This window comes from Chrysemys picta, chromosome 1 (assembly GCF_011386835.1).
Source record: "Chrysemys picta bellii isolate R12L10 chromosome 1, ASM1138683v2, whole genome shotgun sequence".
NCBI lineage: Eukaryota > Metazoa > Chordata > Testudines > Emydidae > Chrysemys > Chrysemys picta.
The window spans coordinates 334,554,412-334,577,991 of NC_088791.1; the positions used below are offsets into that span (position 1 = coordinate 334,554,412).

Genomic DNA, 23,580 nt, shown 5'->3' on the forward strand with positions numbered 1-23,580 from the left:
AAATCCACTCTTGTCTGGCACATTGTTCACTATAGTCATTTGAACTCCCAGGTCTCACATCTCACAACCCCCTCCAGAAGTTACATACAATTGCAGCCCACAATAATACATAAACGATTCATTTCATACAATGGACCTCAAAGATACTTCAACTTAAATTCCGTAAGGTCTCCCTGGGATATTGCAGGAATTTGCCATGTTTGCCACACAGTTCACTTTTATTTAGGCGCGTAAGTGTAGCTTTCGGTGCTTGCCTTTAAGCACCGAAGTTAGAAAGCGTTGCCCTGTGTCATTTATCTGTCTGAGAAGCTCACTGCACAGCCTGGGCCGTAACAATAAACCATCTGCTCATCAAGGCTCCTAGCCTGGATTATGGAGCAATTTTAGGGAAATGATTGGCTTTGGGCAAAGTAACTAGACCTGCTAACACTAACAGCTGATCTCTTTATCTGTACATGGGATACAACATGGCACCACTGTGGCCACGGAAAAGGATTGATTTTTAGCCCTCCTTAGAGTGCAAAGCTTTCAATGGCTATAAAGACTTTTAATGAGGGTGATGTAACCAGGGGTCTGCGCTGGGGAATGATATGCTGTTCAAAGTGAGAGGGAACTGTTCTAACCTGTATTTGTTGACTCAGTGGGTGCAGAAGGAGGTTTGGTTAGCACCTGATGGTTTATTGTACAAGTCAGTCAGGCAGCCTGCTCAGAGATGACAGTGGCGTTCTGGGCAGGATCTGTAGAGTCAAAAGTTGGCTTTCCCTTTTATTATCTCTCTATGAGGCTGTCTAAATTGTCAGGCGCCTACAGGAATGAGTCTCCACGGTATTCAAACTGACACTGGTGACTGCATCTCACTCTTGTCAGATGACAAGACATCACATACAAACAGGCTGCTCTATCTATAGGCAAGCCAGGCACCTAGAGTGGCAGATTTCCAGGCAGCTGCCTGGGGCAGCAGATTTGGCCCCGCTGTCCCTCCGTCATGGTTGCAATGTCACTTGTTCAGATTTGCCCCTGCTACACCATTCCCCTCCATCATGATGAAAGGGTGGCTGGACCAAATTTGAGTGGTGTGAGGGACAGCACACTGAAGTGTTGCCTAGGGTGGCAGATTGTGTTGAGCAGCCTCTGCATACAAAGCAGGGCCAAATCTGTAAAATGTAGAGTTTAGTAACATGGGAACACCTAGAGGCCCCATTGTGCTAGATACAGTACAGAGACAGATTAAGAGAACAGTTCCTCCCCAAAGAGCTTACAGTCTAAACAGTGAGACAGACAAAGAGTGGGAGAAAAGAAGCATAGATCACTTAATAGATGGGAAGCTGAGGCACAGAGATGATTTTGCCAAAGTCACATAAGGGGTCTGTGGCAAATTGGGGAATTGAACGCACATCTCCTGAGCTGCAGTCCAATGCCTTCAACACAAGATCATAAGCCACAAAATTCAAATCCAGATCCAAGTTCTGAAAGCTCCAAAATTCAGGCATGCTAGGACCCAGGGTTTTGGTTTCATCCATTATAAAGATTGGAGCCGGATCTGGGTTTGTTTATCAAACATCCCCAAAGTTTGGGGATGTTTCGATACAGGATTTGGATTTGAGTCCATCGCTTGTAAAATTAGAACTCTGCCTTTTTCCCAAGGTCTGTCTGGTAGGTATGTGTGAGGCTGAAACATTGATTAATATTCAGCCCTGATGTATAATTCCACTGACATGAAAGGAGTTTTATCGTCCATTTGCTGCAGAGCTGAATTTGACCTGTTAACTCTTTTCTATTTGAGTCCGAACAGGCACATCGGTGCTCCTAGTCAGATTGTTCCACCACCATTCTGATGAGCTTCCACAGGGTACGCCATGGTTGCACACATGCTCGGGAGAGATCCAAATCCAGTTCAAAAGCTGCATGGCAGGACTGGATACCACAATGCAGCAGCAAACTGATACCCAGAATGTTTTCCAGTTCAAGGCTCTTTCATAGCAATGTATTCTTTTCCATGTGTTTAATACCAAGCCAGGACCATATGAGGCTTTCTTCACTTTTAGCCTCTATTCCTTTTATTCTGTTCGGGATTTTAATTGATATTGTTTATACTGATTTCTTAACCATTGTTCCCTGATGATATTTTACACAGACTGTAAAGTCATGTAGCACCGGCATAAAACAGGAGTAACTCCACTGACTTAAAGGCAGTTACTTCAGATTTATTCTATTGTAACTGAGAGCAAAATCCAGCCGCTTAGGTATATGAAAACCTTAGCCAAGCTAAAAGAGACTCTTTATTGGGTCAAAAGCAGACAGCATGTAGACAATCGTCATAGCTTCTAAGTGATCAGGGAAGAGACTAACTCCAGGAATGGAGAGCATATGAGCAGACAAAGTGTAAGCATGTTCTTAAATCCTTCTAATATTCATTGTTGCTGTAACTTAATGTGCAAAAATGGGGCAGCTTGCACTGACTGGTGGAGACAGAGAGAGTTATGTGCATTCATTAAAGGGGCAAAGATTTCATCTCTTCACACCACAATTTGCATGACTGAAAGCTGAGAAACAGCTACAGAATTCATGCAAAGTAGGAGAGTAGCAATGTGTGTCTGGTTTTCTGGCAGGAACAGGAGTGATGCTATAGCAGGGATTATTGGAGATTAAACTGGCAATACTGAGAAACTGAAGGAGTTAATGAAATGATATTTGCTTGAAGTTAAATAATTCACCCACTAGATGTCTCTATCTGCTGTACAACGTTCCAGGCACAGTGTGGCCCCTGATGGTAAACAAAGCCAGATCACGCTGGAACTGGAGCAGTGTGGATGCCTGTTCCTTAAGTGTCTGTAGTGTAAAATTATCTTGTTTAAGATGATCTGTGATTCCATACACCACAGCAGTTCGTAAATAAGAGATGAGCTTCTCAAGTGATCTGTAGGAAGACCTCTAGGAGATCCGAAGAAGTGGGCTGTAGTCCACGAAAGCTTATGCTCTAATAAATTTGTTAGTCTCTAAGGTGCCACAAGTACTCCTGTTCTTCTTTTTGCGGATACAGACTAACACGGCTGCTACTCTGAAACAAAGGAAATTTGATTCCCTCTCTGCAAAGCCATCCCCGTAAGTATCTAGGTAGGTGCCAAGTACTGAGCTCTGTTTGACTCCATTTAAAATTCTTACCTGCTCCAGAAGTCAGTGTCTGGGAAACCATGTAAAGATTCACAAGGGAGGTAGCACCATAACTAAACAATTACATGCGTGCAGGTGGCTGTGCACCTACCAGGGCATGAGCGCATCACTGTGGGGTATTGCCCCTTTGCCCAAGTGTGTGGGTGTGTGCATACGAGTGAATGAGTGGGAAAGTGTGTGCTGGTGTGTGCACACAAGGGGGTGTGCAATGCATACCAGTGGAGGTGTGTGGGGAGGTGTGCATGCAGGGGTGTGTGTTGTGTGTGCATGCGAGTGAATGAGTGTGAAAACGTATGGGTGTATGCACGCAAGGGGGGGTTGCATACCAGTGGAGGTGTGTGGGGAGGTGTGCATGCGAGTGAATGAGTGGGAGAGTGTGTGCTCGTGTGAGTGTGTGCACGCAAGGGGGGGGGGAGTGATTACGAATGCAAGTGTGTGCGTGTGTGGCCACACGAGGGCGCCGCGCCAGGGCCGCGGGTGCAGCTCCCAGCGAGCAGGGCGGCACCGCGAGACTACAATTCCCAGAGCGCACCGGGGCGCCCGCCGGAAGAGCTGGGCCGCCGCCGGCGCGAGACTGTCCCTGGCTCTGCTGCCCGCGCGGCGGAGGAGGCGGATGAGGGGCAGCGGGCTGGGCCGGAGGCTCCTGGCCTCGGGGGGCGGCTCGCGGCCGGGCGCGCTCTGGGGCGCTGCGCTGCCGGCCCCAAGGAGAGGTGAGAGGCGCCTCTGCCCCCCCCCCGCGGTGAGGGACACCCCCGCAGGGGGGTGAGTCCCCCCATGATCTGCCCCCACTGAGGGGCCTTTTTCTTCTCAGGGTGGTGGAGCTTCCCCCCTCCTGGCCCCACTCTGGGCGGGGTCAGCACCCAGCTGGGTGAGCTCATAGCCCCCCCTCAGCCCCCCCTTGCTGCTGACCTGAGAGTGGGCGACCCAGTCGGCAGGTGAGGGGGGCCGGGCGTCACTGTTTATCCCGTGCCAAGGGGCTCCCCCGTCACAAACCAGGGTGCTAGGCGCTGTACTAAAGAAGAAAAAAACAGCCCCTCCCCCAGAGAGCTTGGGGTCCAAGTCTAAGGTAGGAGACAATAGGAGATTATGGGGGGGAGGGTGCACAGTGAGGCCTTGTCTACACGGCCACTTTACAGCGCTGAAACGTTCTCGCTCCGGGGTGTGAAAAAACACCGCCCTGAGCAATGCCAGTGTCAGCGTTGTAAAGTGGCCGTGTAGCCAGTGCACCGGGTAGCTACTCCCCTCGAGCGGGTGGGTGTTTTACAACGCTGGGAGAGCTCTCTGGTGCTGTGACTACACAGCCACGTTGAAGAGTTTTAATGTTGGTAGTGAAGATGTGCTCTGAGATAATACTGGTCAGCATGATGGACAGTCACTGCTCACCCTCGCTGTGTGAAACTGCAGTCTAGGTGTTTTGGTTTTTTGGTGGCATCACAGCAAAGAAGGGATTTGAAAGAGGACAGTCAGGTGGATTTGCAGATTGTTATGGGAATTTCCTTGTAAGCATGAGAGGTAGTGAGTGAGAAAGCAGGAAAGTGCTCATTTGAAAATGTAAGTGGTTGACCGAGAAGACTGGGCTTACTGGCAGAGCAGAGGTGGGAGTTGAGGGGTCACTGGTGTATGAGAATTGATAAGTAGCATGTGGGGTGATGTGCAAGCACATTGAAGGACAGGGTTAGAATTCAAAATTACTTTGACAAACTGGGGAATTCAACAAGATGAAATTCCATAAAGATAAGTGCAAAATACTACATTTAAGAAGGACAAATCAGCTACAGAAGGGATTATAAGTGGCTAATTGGTAGTACCGCTAAAAAGCATCTGCAAGTTGTAATGAAAAATCACAAATTGAATGTGCACCAACAATGTGATGCAGCTGCAAAAAAGGTCAGTATTCTGGGCCATATTAACAGGAATGTTGTATGTAAGGTCTCAGCTGGAGTACTCTGTCCAGTTTTGTATGCCACACTTTAAGAAAAATGTGGACAAAATAGAGAGTCCAGAAGAGAGCTACAAAAATGATAAGAGTTAGAAACCAGACCTTTGAGGAACGATTAAAATGAGCATGTCTAGTCTTGACAAAGGAAGACAAACGATAACAGATTTCAAATATGTTAGAGACTGTTATAAAGAAGATGATGATCGTTATTCTGTATGTTCACAAGAAGTAATGAGCTTGATCTGCAGCAAGAGAGATTCAGGTTCGATGTTAGGAAAAAAACTTTTCAACTATAAGGATAATTAAGCTCTGGAATAGGCTTCTAAGGGAGGTTATTGAATTCCCATGAAAGGCCTTTAAAGTGAAAGTAAATAGCTTACATTTGAAATGATAGAAAAGGGGGAGCTAGTGGAGGGAGGCAAAGAGAGGGGTGAAGTACTCAGCGTGATGAGCTAGGGAAATGATCTTTATAGGAACATTTTGAATGGCTATAAGCAGGGCAAGCCTGTTAAGGCCAGCAAAGAGGATGTTGCAGTGTGATGTGAATTGAGAGCCTGGATGAGGTTTTTAGCTATGTGGGTGGATAGGAAAGGCTATAGCTTGGAGCTGTTGTGCAGAAAGAATTAGCAAGATTTAGCTGGAGCTGGGATGCGAGGACAGAGAGAGTGGGGGCTTGTGCAGGGGTCCTGTGGCAAAAATCATATGCAATCGCATAATCTTTATTTATCATAATGCACACAGGCAACCTTAATTCTGACACTTCCTAACTTTTGAGTACTTGACCTTGCAACCTTAGCATTCTCTTAATAGTTTGGGATATTTTTTTTGCATATAATATGTTCAGTCCTGGTCAAGGAAAAAAAGCAGTAAGATCAGAGGGGACTGAGTGAGATAGGCCTGTATAATTAATAGGCTGACCCCCCCGACCCCTGTGCTGCCTGAGGCTGGGGCTGACCCCTGATCCCCGTGCCACCCACTGCTGGGGCTGCTGCCCACAGCTGATGCTGATCTTCCCCTCCCCCTTTCCCCGAGCTCCCCGAGGCTGATCTCCCCACCTCACCCCAGCTCTGTGCCACCCAGGAGTCAGCTCTGAAGCCAGCAGTGCCCACTAGCAGCAAATTTCTCCAGTTTCCTGCTGGCGGGCAGTGCTGCCTTCAGCTGACCCCCAGGCAGCAGCCTCCACTCTCTGCTCTGCCTTGCAGCTGGTACAAATGCCCAGTTTTGGCAAAGAAGTAGGGCCAGCCGAGACAGAGCTGAAAAAGGGGACTGTCCTGGCCAAAATGGACACCCTAGCCAGCCCAGGCCCTATTGTTCCTAGTCAGCCCCTCACTCCCAGTACCAACCCCTCTGCGTCGTGCCCCATTGCCCCTAGCTGGCTGCTCACTGTGGGGCTACCCCATAGAGAACATGGGCCTGGCGACCTCAGCCTCCCTGCACGAGCCTCTCCTCCCCTGCAGTATGATGAGTGCCTGAGGTAAAATCCACCCTCTCTTGCAAACAAGGGCTCACTTAGCTGAAGGGAGCCCACCTAGCTCAGTAAAAGGAGGGGAGCCTGGCGAGCCCAGTACCGGGAGCCTGGCGAGCCCAGTACCAGAAGCCACCCTTCCAGAAGCAGCAGCAAGACCCCTTCCTCCTGCACAAGTTATTGCTTGCTCCTCCCGATTGTCACCCCCTGTCCTCCCAGGCTCTCCTCCTGCACAAGTCATATCTTACTTCCCACCTCCCCCATCCTCCCCCAACACTGAATGCTTGTTTGTCTGAATGACTGGCTGAACAAGGAGGCGGACTGAGTGGACTTGTAGGCTCTAAAGTTTTACATTGTTTTATTGTTAAGTGCAGTTATTCTTTTTTACATACTTCTACATTTGTAAGTTCAACTTTCATGATAAAGAGATTGCACTACAGTACTTCAATGAGGTGAATTGAAATGTTTTTTACAGTGCAAATGTTTGTAATAAAAATAAAGTGAACACTGTACACTTTGTATTCTGTTGTAATTGAAATCAATATATTTGAAAATATAGAAAACATCGAAAAATATTTAGATAAATGGTATTCTATTATTGTTTAACAGCGTGATTAATCGAGATAAATTTTTTTAATCACTTGACAGCCCTAGTTAGAAATGAATGCTTTATAGCATTGGAAAATTGGGAATTATGAAACTTAAATATTGTATACAGCCACATATGCAATTTACATGCATTTCTTAAATAGAATAATACCTTTTCTCTATCTCAATCATCTTAAATTTAATATAGGTTTTGTATAGATTAGGAAGTGAGGTCAGGCTTAATTAACCACAACTAGTTCCCTAATGTAGATGCAGATTAACATTGACTTTGATTTAGCTGGAGGAGGTTGACCCTATGTCAAATGCTGATCTGACCTCTATTTCTTTTCCTAATCAAAGCCATGACAAGACTGGGACAACAGTTTGGTGAAGGGAGAGAGTTAGTGGTAGGAAGGAAGGATTTGTACAAGAAATGGGTTTTCTGCAGGGATTTAGATGTGAAAGACAGGTTTTGCTGGATAGCAATTAGGAGACTATTTGAAACAGGTTGGAGAACGAGATGCACAGAGGAGTGAAAGAACTTGTAGGAAATTAGAGATGCAAGCATGGGTAAATCACAAAAACTGTTAAAACTTCAAATCCCAGTTCTTTATATCCTCTGGGATGTCATCTTTCACACAGTAAAATCAATAGTCTCTAACTCAACAAAGCTGTGATATATTAGGTGTTAAAATCATGTGTCAAAGTCTGTTGCCTAATTGGTTAGTTGGTAAACCAGTAAATTCTTCCCAAGCACTGGCACTACATAATTATTGGTGATTTATTGACATGGCACCCCCGTTTTGTGTGTCACTAGAAGATGCAATCCCTTTGCTGATAGGGTACTGGGGAAGAAGTTGGTGTGAAGAATGTAGCTGGTGGTTGTGTAGTTTTCTGATAGAGGGCCCTCAGAACGATGCTGGTTGTACAACCCATTTCTTGTTGGCTACATTAGAACAGTTACACTTTTAAAAGTAGAAACATAATTTAAATACCTTTCTTTAATAGTTAATACATTACTGATAATCATCAAGTTATTCAATGACAGTATTTTGACTTTCGGTATACCCAGAGTCTTGGCTGTAGCACCTTGGATACCTGAATTTGGGATTGTTGTTTGGGGTCCTAGTAGTGGAGCAAATATTTGTAAAGACAATGAGAACACTGATGAGATTTAGAACATTTAGGGGCAGGAGAAAATGCTGGTTAGACTGACTACTTCCCTCTGCTTTATAATCAAGCTATTGAAGGAGGACCAACACTCTTTGTTATACACATATTAGTGCACTGGGGTCCTCCTTTCATTGTGGAAAGATTATGCAGCAAAAACTCTTTAACGTTATTGCATTCCAGGATAAAATTAACAAGGAAACGAACGAGTAAACAGCTTCCTAATGGCTTCTTGCCATTTTCAGGTTTTGCTGCCACAGCCCCTGTGAAGTCGTATGACATGAGAAGAGTTGAAATAACCCCACTGGAACAGAGAAAGCTAACCTTTGATACCCATGCATTGGTACGAGAGCTGGAAGTTCATGGTGAGCAATACCTATTAAGTAACTCAAGTGAAATCATACTGCTACTTTCCCAAAAGTATTAAAGGGTTCCTATTTGTCATGCATCTCTGTTTGTAGCTGCTACAGTGTAAATGGAAGCGTCCCATGTAGATTGTCTATACGGCCATAAAAATAAACTCAGTAAGGTAACATTTACTTACCTTGTAGGTTTGTGGAAGCTTATATATAGTGCCTTCCATCAGAGAAACTTAATGCACTCTGTAACTGTAAAGTATCACTAAAATAAAAAGAATAACTGTGATGGCCATGTTAAAATATAGATTCCTTCTACCAGTTTCTAATAAACCATTAATTTATTGAAATTGAAATTTTTTAAAAATAGAATTGACTTTCCCCCCACTTGCTTTTGGTTTATATTTATTCATTTCACTCAGCTTGAACAATGTAGAAACACTGTATTTAAAAAAAAAAAAAAAAAAAAAAGCCCTATCCAGTTCTCATACGCTAGTATGATAGTGCAGTGTTGGGGATTCAAACACTTCAGAGGAAAGTTTAAATCCAAGTGATAAAACAGTTGTATTGGAATTTTTTAAAAAGAAAATGTCATAGAAACACTTTGATTTTAGGTTTTGTTAAATTTTGCTTGTGTCATTTAAGGCCCCAGATTTAGGTTATGTAAAAACAATTAAAAGGTTTGGTTTAAAATGACAAAGGTAACACCTGCCCTGTTATACGTTGGTATCATATCTCACATAGCCCTCCTGTGGGCTCAAAAGTGATTCATCTTGCATATCACCTGTGCTGCATTGCTTGGGTGCAGTCTTCTAAGATTTACCTGAACACTTAACTTTACATTTTCTTTCTCATGTTCATTTGTCTCATCTTTGATATGGTCTTGTCTTACATAAAAAAACAGGTATTACAGTGATCAAGCTGTAAACATAGAGGTCATAGGCATTAGAGGAGGGAAGAGATTTATTGAGTCCAACCTCCTTCCAGTGTAAAGTTTTACAGTACAAATAGATTTCATGACATTCTCAGAACTTCCATGCAGCTTGGGTGTGGATTGGGCTGGTAATTAGAAAAATTAGCTAGTTTTTTAAAAAATAATTGAGACTCTGGGGAAGCTAAAGCTTTAGAACCATACCAGACTACACACAAAGTATTAGTACTGGTAAGTAGAAGTCCTAACGGCCCGATTTTGATCTGGTGTAAACAGGTGCAATGTTCTTGAAGTCAACAGTGTTTCTAATGCATATGCCCAGTCTGAATTTGCCCCAAAGGATGTGGAGCAATTTCAATTTATGTAGCATTCCCTTGTTAATTTCATTCTTTTTTCCCCCTAGGATGCACACTCTGTAGCAAAGGATAAACTTGGTTTATTAAATAGTATTTGTGAGAAAATACTATACATTAGAAAAAACTAAATAGCCCATGGCAGTTGAACAGGTTGCACATTATGCTCCTATTGCACGCGGCACCTGCAGAAAGGTCATTGGTTTTTGTATGTTCAAAATATAATGGATGCACTTCAGATTCAAAGCTGCAAAAGTTCAGAATTTTGAAAAGTTAAAAAGATCTTAAAAAGTTAAAAGATCTTAAAAGTTTTGGTAGCTTGGTGGTTGACTCCATGTCACTGGCAGTGTGACCTGTAACTTACCTTTGCACTTGCCTACTGAGCTTTATGCTTATTGTGTAGCTTTTGCTTGCCTCTCCACACAATTTTTCATTTCATCTTAACCTGTCATCCTTCAACTGTCTTCCAGGTTTTGGTAAAGAACAAGCAGAGACCATTGTATCAGCGTTAACAACTTTGTCAAATGTCAGCCTAGACACAGTCTATAAGGATATGGTGACCCAAGCTCAGCAGGTAACAAATCAATGATTTGTTGTATCCTTGTCATTTTATCTGTCCGTGAAGCATCATAAACACAAATGGTGCTTTATAAAATATAGTAGTTTATACGTTTTAGTGATACTACTAGTATAGTGGATACTTTTCTGAGGCAGATTGTCCTAAAATCCTAGCTGAGCTTAAATTAGAGAGGGATAAGTGATATCTTGCATTTACTATAGCACCTGTCATCCCATAGGAACCAAAAGTTCTTTCCAAAAGTAAGAATGATCTACAAATGCTATGCAGGAATTGCTTCATCTGCTACTGAAAGGCAGCCTGTGGGGTGAGACATGCACCACAGTTTAGGACAGGAAGTGAATTACAAGGAAGATTCTCCTGATTGTTAATCATGATATGGATGCTTTAGGTAGGGGAAAGTAGCATGTGTCTTTTATTTAACAGCATAGATTTACAGTATTGGTCTTGGTTGGTTTCTTGTTGCTAAATTAAAAACCACCAAACCTGGTTCATGATGATCTTGACTCTTTCTGCATATTTGGTTCATGGAACTGGTCTGTTATACAGTTCAAATATGCACTGATGCTTCATGCAAAGAATCATATTGATTGTCTTCTTCCACTGGTAGGTTCAAGCTAGTTCTTGTAAAATTATGTGATTGTAGCTAGCCAGTAAAATAATTTGGTGCGTCTCGGTGTACGGGGGAGGATAATTAATTTCATCATAACAAACGTGTGAAATTGAAAGGATCTAAGAATTTTACTTTCTTTGCGCAGTAGACAATTGGGCCAGTGTAACTAGACTGTGATACAAAATAATAGTTTAATCAAGAAGACACTAGGCTGAGAATTATGTACCACTTATGTTCAGTGAGAATATGTAATTAAGCACAAATTACTTCTCCATTATTAAGCCATGGTGTCTTAGTCCAACAGTTTTTTCCCCTTAGTTATTTTTTTAATTTTTGAGAACTTTTACCATGATAACTAAATTATGGCAGTAGAGGAGAACCCAAGAACTTGTGTTTTTCCTGTTCTTTTTTTAATCTTTTCATTTAATACGGAACCCTACTGGCTTTGAGACCCTTCTGTGTCTAAAGAAGTATAAATGTCCATTGCCTAACGCCTAGATCACAAATGTAGCTTCCTTGTAATAATGTGGTGTAGCTTAGTGAATGTTATATTCAGCCTCAGAATTTTAAAAATGTTTAACTTGGGGTGTAAAGATAATAGATCCAAACATAAGCACAGCCAAAGCACTGTAAGGAATTGTAGGAAACTAACAGTGGGTGTGTATTCAACACAGTAGGGATCAGACCTGATTTTCCATTGGCTTCAATGGGAGTGGGCTCACGCTAAATTGTAGGTACAATAGAACCTCAGAGTTACGAACAGCTCGGGAATGGAGGTTGTTCATACCTCTGAAATGTTTGAGACTCTGAACAAAACATTATGGTTGTTCTTTCACAAGTTTACAACTGAACATTGACTTAATACAGCTTTGAAATTTACTATGCAGAAGAAAAATGCTGCTTTCCCTTTATTTTTTTTTAGTAGTTTACATTTAACACAGTACTGTATTTGCTCTTGTTTTTAAGTGTGTGTGTGTGTGTGTGTGTCTCTCTGCTGCTGCCTGATTGTGTACTTCCAGTTCCAAATGAGATGTATGGTTGACTGGTCAGTTCGTAACTCTGAGATTCTACTGTAATTTTGAATTGGAACTGAGGAGTACTAACTCCCTTGAATCCTGAATTGGGGCTGGGCATTTTCCTTCTCACTAAACCCAGTAGCCTCAAAAGCAGGCTCCCACATAATTCCATGTCACTAACATTTAAAGGAACAGTACGATAAAACTGTCTAAGACCTTTAAGTATTATAAGATCCTGAGGTCAATTAGGTTTTTTGTTCACTTCAAATCTAAGGATTCCTATTATTTTTTAAAATTCTAAGTTGAAGTGAATGTAGTGCTTGTGAAAGTGGCAGCTTAACAGTGTTGGAAGCTGAACTCTGTCCACACAATAGGTAAGTCAGTGAGATTTCCCACAATGCCTTGCCAATGTGCCTCATCACATTGGGGTGAGAGGGTAATTTGGTATCCATAATCATTCAGTCCTTGGCCTCTCAGCCAACCCTTATAGCAAGGAGGACTCATTAGTGCTAAATATGATGATGTCCACTAGGAACTGGACTGAGACCATCAGCACATTTCATATGGGCATCAAAAGTAAGTGGTGACTGAAGGTTCAACCAGGGAATTCTGGTCTATTTTATTGACCAACTGTGTGGACCAAATACCTGTGGCTTTTCTACCTTAGTTTTAGAATTGTTCTATAAAACAGCAAGAGTAATGGTTCTGAATCCCTCGAACAAACTCCAGTTTTTCATTGTCGGTTACTGTATGACTTTTATTTTTTTTGTTTTTGTTTTATTTTATGCTTGACAGTCACCAGTTAATGATTTCATGCACAACAAGACTTTGCTTTCTGTGACCTAAGCATCTCTCTTTCTTCCTGTTGAAATGCAATGCTTGTAAAGGTCTTAGCATTTCTTAGCAGTCCTGAGTGATTACTGTATTATTTCCTAGGAAATAACTCTGCAGCAGATAATGGCGCATTTGGACTCTATTCGGAAAGATATGGTAATCCTAGAGAAAAGTGAATTTGCAAACCTGAGAGCAGAAAATGAGGTACTACTGAATCTTTGTAACTGAACAGATAAATTGCAAAATATGTTGAGTAGTATTCTTTTGGAACGAACTATTTAGATATAAGCATGCACTGATACTTTCACCAGTGCCGAAAGCTTAGTTTTCTTGTCCTTTAAAAATTAACAAGCTGTCTGTGACTCTGCCTTGTAAGTGGCATGTTTTGTGTTCATATAAACGTAAGTTTGGGATACAGATTCACATAATTCCCGCAGAAGAAAACAAACCCATATTTAAATCCCTGAATGGTCTGATGTACTTTCATTTAAGGCCTATTACCATTATTTAATGCTGGGAAAGTGTGTAGCTCTTTGAGACACAGAATTCAACAAAACTTTGTGACTTCGATATTTTTACTTCATTTTCCCTTTCCTGAGAGCATTTTGTATATTCATGGATGTGTGTCCACTATTCTTAGGACATATGAGCCAACATTCAGAATGACAAGGTGCTTAGATGCACTATCCATAGACATTGATCCACTTGGTTTTATCAAATTTCAAATAGATCTAGATATCAGACATCATTGATATGAGAAGTTTGACTAATATTGGCATGTCTAATCTGAGACAGACAGGTCCATCCATAAAAAGATTTATTCCTGAAATACCATCATTTTCAGTGATCCAGTTCAGTCAGTTGAACAAATATGTGATCGCAATGATCTGACTATCCAACTAAAATGGTTAGTCATTTACTAATTCTGTAAAACGGTCTTTTTTTTTCTTTGTACCTAGAAAATGAAAATTGAGTTGGATCAAGTTAAACAGCAGCTAATGGTAAGTAAACAGCAAGTACTATATTCTATTATAGAGTCTAATATTCAGGGAAGTGTGTAATTAGTGTATTTTATCTTTGCTTGTTTTGAAGAATGAAACCAGTAAAATCAGAGCTGATAATAAGCTGGACATAAATCTGGAAAGGAGCAGAGTGACAGATATGGTAAGCTGTTTTTAAAAGATGTCTCTGACAATTGTTTGCCGTATTCCATTACTGAGATTGTAATTTCTCCCCTCTTCTTAATCTGTAGTTCACAGATCAGGAAAAGAATCTCATGGAAGCAACTACAGAGTTTCATAAAAAAGTGAGTAAGAGCTGTTCTGTAATAATAATTGACAGTTTTATATTATGGACCCAGTCCTGCCTTCCTCATGTACCCAAAATTCTGACTGGAGTTAGCAGGATTTTGTGTGTACAAGAAATGGAAGATACTACGTGACTTAAACCTGTGTTTCTTAAGCACATATTAAAATACTCATATATACATGTACAAGTATGAATATCATAAACTGTATCATGTTCTAATGCATCCAATCTGCTTCCTTTGAAATAAACTCTTGGCATAAAATTTTAAAACATTATTCATGACTTTTTAATGCTGGTTATTGTGCTCTTGTATTTTAGCTGTATTCTGTATTAACATTTCTAGCACAAATAACTTTATACAGTTTATATTAATTTTAATGAAGACCTGTACTCTCAAAGAACATCAGGAACCTAGGTCCTTTACGCTTGGTCAGAATTTTCAAACCTGCTCTCTATAGTGTTCTGTCCTCCTTCTCACGCTTCATGCTTCAGTCACTCACGTGGTTGCACCTCCCATCGGTACACCGTTGGTTCACAGGTCTGCCTCTCCACTCCTGACTTGTCTCCCTTCATTCAATCCTTCATCTTTAGCCTGTTTTTTTAGTTTCTTCCCAGGTGTCTGATCATCAAACTCCACACAGCCAAAACTGCTCCTGACCTTTCCTCTCAAACCCTCCCCATTCTCTAAGTTCTCTGGAACTGCTAACAACACTAGCATGCTCCACGTCACTCAGGTCTTTGACTCCTCACTCTTTTGCCTTGCACATTAGCACTATCTAACTTCCCACTTCTTCCATAATATTTCTAGTGGAATTTGTGGGTACTTGGCACTTCAGAGAAAATCAGGCCACTTTTTATTTAGGTGCTTAAATGTGGTCAGCATTGCAGTTAAACTGATACAGGACTTACTGTACCATGTTTCCACAGTAAAATATACGGGAATTAATTAATTAAACTCTCTGGACAAAATAAATGGCTCTTATTTCCCTTCCTGCCATGTGTTGTGTATGTTTTGTAGCCAGTAAGTGCTCTGTAGAAGATCTAAATATGCTGTTTGAGCGATGAAACAGGTCTCTCTGCTTAATGAAGGTTAGAAGAAGTGTAATGTGCTAAATCAAGGTCACTGGTAGGTAGACAGTATAACATAAGATATAAACCCTTAAGCTTCTGGACATAGCCAATTGCAAACTGACTGGGGTTAGGAAGAAATTACCCCTTTTGGACAGATTATTTCTTAACTGTCAGCTGTAGGGTTCTTATACCTTTCTCTGAAGAATCTTACTGGCCATTGTCAGGGAAGGATGCAGACAAAATGGAGCATGGGTCTGAATTCATAAGGCAGTTCATGGAAGGGGAGGGGAATATTTTTTTGAAAGTTAATCAAAATATACATCCATGTTGAATATGCCCCATAGACAGATTAGTTGGGGCATTTGACACGCACATCACGTTGAACTCAATTTTAGCTTTTTCTTTGCTATTCCCCTTTCAGAAGCACTCTTCAATTGCATTACATACTGCTCTGCTCTGCTCATCTTGTTAGCTCACTTATAGGCTACAAAAAGAACAGGAGTACTTGTGGCACCTTAGAGACTAACAAATTTATTAGAGCATAAGCTTTCGTGGGCTGTAGTCCACGAAAGCTTATGCTCTAATAAATTTGTTAGTCTCTAAGGTGCCACAAGTACTCCTGTTCTTTTTGCGGATACAGACTAACACGGCTGCTACTCTGAAACCTGTCATTATAGGCTACACATCTTAATTCAACAAGGGTTTTGAGATTTCTCATTTAAATGGATTTTTCTCTTTATGTAGTATAGCTGACAGCATTGCCGTCTGTTTTTTGTTTTGTTTTTAAGTTGAGGGAGCAGGAGATGAGACCCATACATATGCCATGTCTTGTAATGTATTTCAGGATTCGAGTACCAACAGTGCTATTGCAGAAATCAGTAATAAAATTGATTCACAAATAGCCTCCTTAAAAACTCTCATGGAATCGAATAAACTGGAGACGATACGTTATTTGGCAGGTATGTTGGCGGGGAGGGGCATAAATACTGTAGTGTTTTTCAGAAATGTAAAATTTGATTCAAAGTGCAGGTTTTAGGAAGGTCAGTTCTTGGAAAGCTCCTTTGGTAGCCTGGTCATAATTCCTAAGTTCGTTCACATTAAAATATGCGCAGCAAACAAAATGAGTATGTGTATATACATAATTATGAAGATAAAACCATAGATGTACCTCACAAGAGGACAAATTAAAGATATGGTCTCTAGGCCGAAGAGTTTAGTCTCAAGTCGGGTGTGGTAAGGGATCAAGTAAATAATGGGAAAGATTGAAGCAAAAGGAGGTCAAGAGATCATTTGTTCTGCTAGTGAACATCTCTTGTTTAGCTTTAATCAAAATTTACAAAAGGATTATTTGACATAAGATCATGAGTCAGCAGAAAACTTGAGGGGGTTTGTCACCAACTTCAGTGAGATCACGATTGGGCCCAAAATTGGGATAGAAGTGACATGAGTACAGGATATAAAAACTGCTTCCCAGGACATTCATCCTTGCCGCAGTTAGCGAGCCCCTGCTGCAGAAGTGCCCCAGTGAAAACCATCCTGAGCCCCCCTCAGCTACCAAAGAATTGTTCTGGGGCTTAAAGCTCATCTATAGGGAATGAAGTGGCACATTCACATATCCATATGGTCTGATGTGGTAGTAGTTTGAGTTGGCTTGCTCTAAAAAGTCTTAAAAGCTTATGACTTCTACTGCAGGGACATACTGATACGTAGGGAGATCTCGACCTCGATCAATGTACCTTAACCACAGCAGCAGTAAACTTCCCAGTCAAGTTTTCAAAGAAACATACTTTCAATTTGGTAATTTATGTAAGCTTTAAAGAAAACAAATTGAACTCAGATGAGATTGTGAAATGAATCTGCCTGTAGACAGGGAAAATTACACAGAATTGGAGGTGGGTGAAAGGGAAATAACCAAACAATTGTGGTAGTGAGAAAGCAAGTCCAACAATAAGAACTGAACATAGTTAACCCCCTCTTAACATAAGAATGGCCATACTGGATCAGACTAAAGGTCCATCCAGCCCAGTATCCTGTCTACTGACAGTGGCCAATGCCAGGTGCCCCAGAGGGAGTGAACCTAACAGGTAATGATCAAGAGATCTCTCTCCTTCCATCCATCTCCACCCTTTGACAAACAGAGGCTAGGGACACCATTCCTTACCCATCCTGGCTAATAGCCATTAATGGACTTAACCTCCATGAATTTATCTAGTTCTCTTTTAAACCCTGTTATAGTCCTAGCCTTCACAACCTCCTCAGGCAAGGACTTCCACAGGTTGACTGTGTACTGTGTGAAGAACTTCCCTTTATTTGTTTTAAACCTGCTGCCCATTAATTTCATTTGGTGGCCCCCAGTTCTTATATTATGGGAACATGTAAATAACTTTTCCTTATTCACTTTCTCCAAATCACTCATGATTTTATATACCTCTATCATATCCCCCCTTAGTCTCCTCTTTTCTAAGCTGAAAAGTCCTAGCCTCTTTAATCTCGCCTCATATGGGACCCGTTCCAAACCCCTAATCATTTTAGTTGCCCTTCTCTGAACCTTTGCTAAACTGCTGGTTCAACTAATATAGAAAGAGTTGTTGAGATTTCACACATTCTGCTCTTAGCTACCCTGAGATTGTACCAGTTGTGTGTATTTTTAACTGAGTTCTCTCTCTTAGTTTGAAAAAAATTTTTATTGTGTAATGAAAATTTGTCATAACTGCCCCAACCCCTAAAATAGTTTTTTTACAGAAAGGGTTGAAACGTAGAGAGAAGCACTTTTAAAATGTCTCGTATCATGTAGAGTTCTATACATCCTTCTATCTGTGGCAAAAATGAATTCCTTGTATGTAACACAAGGCGATATTGAGTGTTACATTAATTATTTCCTTTCTTTTTACAGCTTCTGTTTTCACTTGCCTAGCAATAGCACTGGGATTTTATAGGTTTTGGAAATAGACCCAGAGGAACTTCTGCACTACAAATAGAGGAAGAAAAGGCTGCCCACATCATGGAACATCTGTTAGGTCATACTGTGTTCACTACTGTGGATATTCTTAGTGCCTTTGTTCTTATATTGATTCTTAATGCGTACTAAAAAATATTCTTTTTAATAATAAAGGTCAAAATAGTTAGGGGCAATAATGGGAACCTTTCCTTAACTCCTAATGGATTCTTCAGTGGCCTTTTTTCAAAAACCTCATACAGAAGAAACACTGAATCTGTGTTTATATAAAATCAGAAAGTTTTTTGGCATAGGAACCAAAGAACATGTCCCATGATTAATTTTGGAAAGGTTCTGTTCCCACATCCCTGCCAAAGAAAAGTGTTTACCATCTGATGTGACCAAATGCAAGGAGCTATCCTGCTCTGAAACTTCTGTGCATCTTAAACTACGGGAGCTGCATGTTTGTGTTCCATCCCGATTCTCCTCTCTCTGCTGGGTGAGGTATGTCCATCTTTATAAAATTGTTAAAATAAAGCCTTTTCAAAAGGATCCCTTTCCCAGCATAAAGCTGAATCGTATGGATTAAAAATGACCAGTAGCTGAAAGACTAAAATGCCCACCCCTTCTTTGACAGTTTTCTCCACCCATACAACCAAACAATTTTTTAATTCCCTTGTCTAAGGGGAAATGTCACATTGGCAACGTGTGTGTAAAACTAACTCCCTGAGCAAGACAAAGGTGGTGGTGTTTTTTTGACTCCTTTCCGTTGCTGGAGATACAGAACTCCCCTATATGGTCCATATTCTTTACCTGAAAGCAGAATCTGCCTTGAAATGTGGAAATGTTACATTTCTTCCATGAAACTGCTGATGCTCCTGCGCCCAGATCCCTCTGGAAAGCAGGCGAGCACCACAATCCTTGGGAAATAAATTGGTCCCATTGACTGTCCTAAACCAAACTTAGATCATGATCTCTTTACCTTCTGCCAATGGCTGATAAATTTCAACATAAAGACATGACAGGATGGGATGATATTTTTGCAGCGTTTAAGCAACCAATCGTATTTTATTTAAGTCCTTGTCACAAGAGATTATTTTTCGTCACAAGTGTAATTAAGTAACCGGGCTGATGCTTAGTTCCGTTCATTACAGGTAACTGTGTTGAGCAAATTTTAACTCTGAGTAGTCTCTGTACAGGGGAGAGAGGTTTTGTATATAGTACTGTATAGAGGCATTTTCAGGTGACTCTATCTTACTGTTTACAAATTGAATTTGCTAGTGTCCTGTGAATTTTATGTTCTCTGTATGAAATTCTGTATTTAAACAGTCCCTTGTAGCATAATAAAATTGTTACATTGCTGTCCAAGAACTTTGAGTACAATTTACCAATTTGTAAAACTGAGATAACATCTGACATTAAGAATAGTTATTCTCCTAAGAGCTGAGGCTACTTTATTTATGTATTTTCCTTGTATGTGCTCTGTACCTAGAGAATTAATTACTTTTTCATCCCTTTGTATGATGGGTTTAGATGTGTTACAAGGTTTTAGAGAATCACTTGAGCCTATTCTAAACACCATATTTATAGTTAGAGGTCTACTTAAATCACAGAACAATCACACATTTTTCGCAGGTTGGTCATGGCATAAATAGCAAATTTCGCAGATGTTTATGCCATGACCAACCTACAGCAGATTTCTCCGCAGTGTTTCTCAAGCTGGGGGCCGCAGCCCAAAAAGGGGTTGCAAGCCTGTTGTAGGGGGCTTATGGTACTGCCACCCTTACTCCAGCAGCTGCCCCACCTGAAGCTGGGCGGCGGGAAAGTGGCAGCTGCTGGCTGGGTGCCCAGCTCTGAAGGCCGTTCCCTCACCAGTAGCAGCAGAGAAATAAGGGTGACATGGCATTGCCAGCCTTACTTCTGTGCTGCTGGTGACAGCACTGCCTTCAGAGCTGGGTGCCCGGCCAGCAGCCACTGCTCTCCACTCTCCCTTAAGATTGGGCAGCCAGAGACCAGTTTTCATGGTACATGACTTGATTTTCATGACTGTGAATTTGGTAGACCCCTATTTATAGTATTCATCTTCCAGTGTACCTCAACCATTTCCATTTGCAGCATCCACCTCTAACTGATCCACTTAGGGTTCTTTGCAGTGATTAATACTACACAAATATTTGACACCAAAAATGGCTGTGGGCATATCTGGTAATCACATCTGCAGTTCTCTTCCACAGATCATGATTCATTTGCTCTCAATAGGTAGAACCCAGGAGTTGCATTTCCCCCTGCCCTTACCTGCTCCTCAGTAATGGCTAATCAGCTTTAAGGTTTGGTATCTGCCAAACTGGCATACTGTAAGGAAAGATAGTTACATGTCTGAATTGGGCATAAGGGAATCTGAATTTAGGGCATCTGGAAGAAAGGGCAAGTAACTCCAAGTTAGACTCTCCTCTGAAATTGACCCATAATCTTTATTACCCAAAGAATCCTCAAAATAGAGCAATCATCACCTCCTGTTCCTTAAACATTCCTTCCCCCGTACATGACTGTTCTTCTCATGAAAGGCAACATTTTTCTTTAATTCTTTGTTCCCCCTTCATAATCATTTGTTAGTCTTCCCTAATGGCATGGAATTAAGTAAATTCCTACTCTGGAAATATAGGTTTGTTGAATGGAATATGTTATTTCCATGTGCAGCACTATCATTAAAACCAATGTAAGTTTTGAGAACAGCCTGATGGCAGGCTTGGGCTTAATGGCTGCAGAGGTAAATTGGGATCTAGGGAGCATTAGCTGTTTGGAATTTTCTGTCTGATTATTGTAAGTTTTCTGTCATAGAACTTCTATTTTATTCACCAGCTTCCCTCAGCTTTCAGAGTTGTGTTTTCTTGGCTTGTTTGTTTCTTGATTCTGCAGAATCTTTGTATATGGAGTGCTTGAGTTAAATTTAAAAGGTCTTTCTCCACTGCTCATCCTACTTTTGCAAAATAAATGGCCATTCCAGCAAAGTGTTGAAGTCAACGTGAGTCATTGGGCAGCAAGTTGTATGCTTGGGGCCTACGTTTTATGGTGTATTTTCCTGACTTGCTGCTGCTGCTACGTGCTACAAGGGCCTCTCCACAAAACTTCCCCTTAGCCTGTGATTAACCTTGCATCCAGGGCAAGTATATCCTCAGACATTAGGGACTGGAGCCCTATACGTTTGTTTTCCCATTCAAACAAAGCTGATTTCTCCTAACTATAACTATGGGAGGAGGCAGCACCGCTGTATTAAATGCATTTGCTGGACTTGTGTGTTTTATATAGTCCTGAAAACTATTCTACGTATATTGGTAATAGTGTCCAGATTTTGGCTTCTTGTACTAAGTTTGGGTGAGGGAGCTATAGGTTGTAGAGTTGTCAGAGGGCTGCAGAAAATATTTTGGAAAATACCTGCCCTTTGATGTAATATGATGTGTTCAAAAGGCAAAAGATTTTCTTTTGACAGTATTTTGATGACCCCTAGGAAAAGTAGTGTCAGCCTCGGGTGATTAGTCAGTAAAGTGAACTCCCTCAAATGCAGGGAAATCACCCTAATCTTCCATTCAGTTTGATAGCAGGATTTTCACAAGAGATTGTGAGAAGGAGCCTCTTTGAGCATATCCCTGCTACATTTAATTCATTTGTAGAGTGAAATCTGAGCTTACATTTAATACCTCTGTACAGACCAGCCAAAAGTCAGGATTGTTCTATGAATGTTTTAATTCAGAAGTATAGCTACTTTATGTGACACTTTGGATTATAAAGTATTGCAAATGCAGCACAATCACAACTAAGGGCCAAATTCTCCTTCCTCTGACTGCTCTAGTCTTCTTGCTATCAATGTTTTTTACACAGCTGTAATTTGGTCCTGAGTGTCTGAGTGGTCTGGATAGTAAAACTCAACTCCTTTGTTCCCCCTTAAACTGAAACCTTATTCCTCATTCAGTGAAATCGGTGTAAGGGAGTTTGCTGTTAAGTGATGACCATGTGAGGAGTTGGCACAGCCTGATTATTTACACAAGCAGGTATTTGTAGGATGTATATATTGTCCTTAAGTTGCCCCATCTCTTTTCCTTTTGTCATTTGAATTACTTTTTCATATAAGTGACATATGAAAGATGTCAATATCTATGTCTTAGTGAAAGACATGGAAGAGTTTGGATAAACAAGAATACTTGGTCTGGAGGTTCAGTTAGAGCAGGGGTCTCAAACACGTGGCCCGCGGAGCTGTTCCCTGTGGCCCGCCAAGCTCTCCACGTGTATGTCCGCCCCCCTGCCCAGGGTTATTTTATGTGGCAGCTAAGCTCCCTGCTCGCTGCTCCCCAATGTTTGGGGCCGGGTCTCTCCCCCGGCCCCGCCTGCCGCCCCCACACGTCTCTGCTGAGTGTCCCCCAGGCTCACTTGCTGCCCCCTCACTACCCAGAGCCTGCAGCTCATGCTGACTCCACTCCGCGCATCAGCTGCTGCTGCGGGGTCCTAGTGCCCTCTTCCACTATGGCCAGGGCAGGCTGCCCTTCCCCTGCCCTTCTGTCCTAGTCCTGAGCCTCTCCAATGCCCCAAACCCCTCATCCACAGCCCTCACCCCTGCACCCCCTCCTATCCCTAAACTCCATCCCAGAGCCTTCACCCCCCACCCCCAGCCCAGAGCCTGCACCCTGACCCCCTTCCCCACCCAAACTCCCTCCCAGAGTCTTAGGCAGGTGGGGGTGGAGTTTGGGGCGGGGGCAGATTCTGGGCACCACCAAAATTTCTACAAACCTGCCACCCTCGGAAGAAGCAGAGCAGGGGTGGAGTGGTGGTGCAGTCCAGTGCAGTGGGGGGTCTTTACCAGAAATAAATCTAACTAAATGCGTGTTTTGTCCTTTGAGTGAGGTGCATTACTGTTGGTGGCGCTTAGCACTTTCTGGGAGGGGGGAGGAGCAGGGAGCTGCACGCTCAGGCGTGGAAGTGGAGAAGAGAGAGGGCAGGGCCTCATGGAAGGGGTGGAGTGGGGGGAGCGAGGGGGGCTGTCAGTGATGCGGCCCTTGGGCCAATGCACTAGTCCTCATGTGGCCCTCATGGTCATTTGAGTTTGAGACCCCTGAGTTAGAGCAACTCTCTGTAAAAGTACTTAAGTTTCTATCTTCTGAGTATATGATGAAAACCATTTATTCATTATGGGTAAAATTTTCAAAAGCGATTTAGGCACTTAGGCTCCTAATTTTCATTGAAAGTCAAGGGAACTTAGGAGCC

General features: G+C 41.9%; 1 protein-coding gene across 2 annotated transcripts; it reads left to right on the forward strand.

Annotated features, from left to right (window-relative positions):
• Window positions 1–3,708: 3,708 nt before the first annotated feature.
• On the forward strand, window positions 3,709–21,335 carry CCDC90B (coiled-coil domain containing 90B). Of its 2 annotated transcripts, none has more exons than XM_005287568.5 (9): window positions 3,709–3,881; window positions 8,579–8,698; window positions 10,444–10,547; window positions 13,116–13,217; window positions 13,973–14,014; window positions 14,106–14,177; window positions 14,266–14,319; window positions 16,237–16,351; window positions 18,286–21,335. In XM_005287568.5, exons 1-9 carry the CDS (start codon window positions 3,785–3,787, stop codon window positions 18,339–18,341), a joined length of 762 nt encoding a protein of 253 aa, XP_005287625.2. In that variant the 5' UTR covers window positions 3,709–3,784; the 3' UTR covers window positions 18,342–21,335. The 2 variants fall into 2 exon arrangements, with proteins under 2 accessions (XP_005287625.2, XP_065451838.1); XM_065595766.1 differs by lacking the exon at window positions 3,709–3,881 and adding an exon at window positions 4,064–4,237.
• Window positions 21,336–23,580: the final 2,245 nt, after the last annotated feature.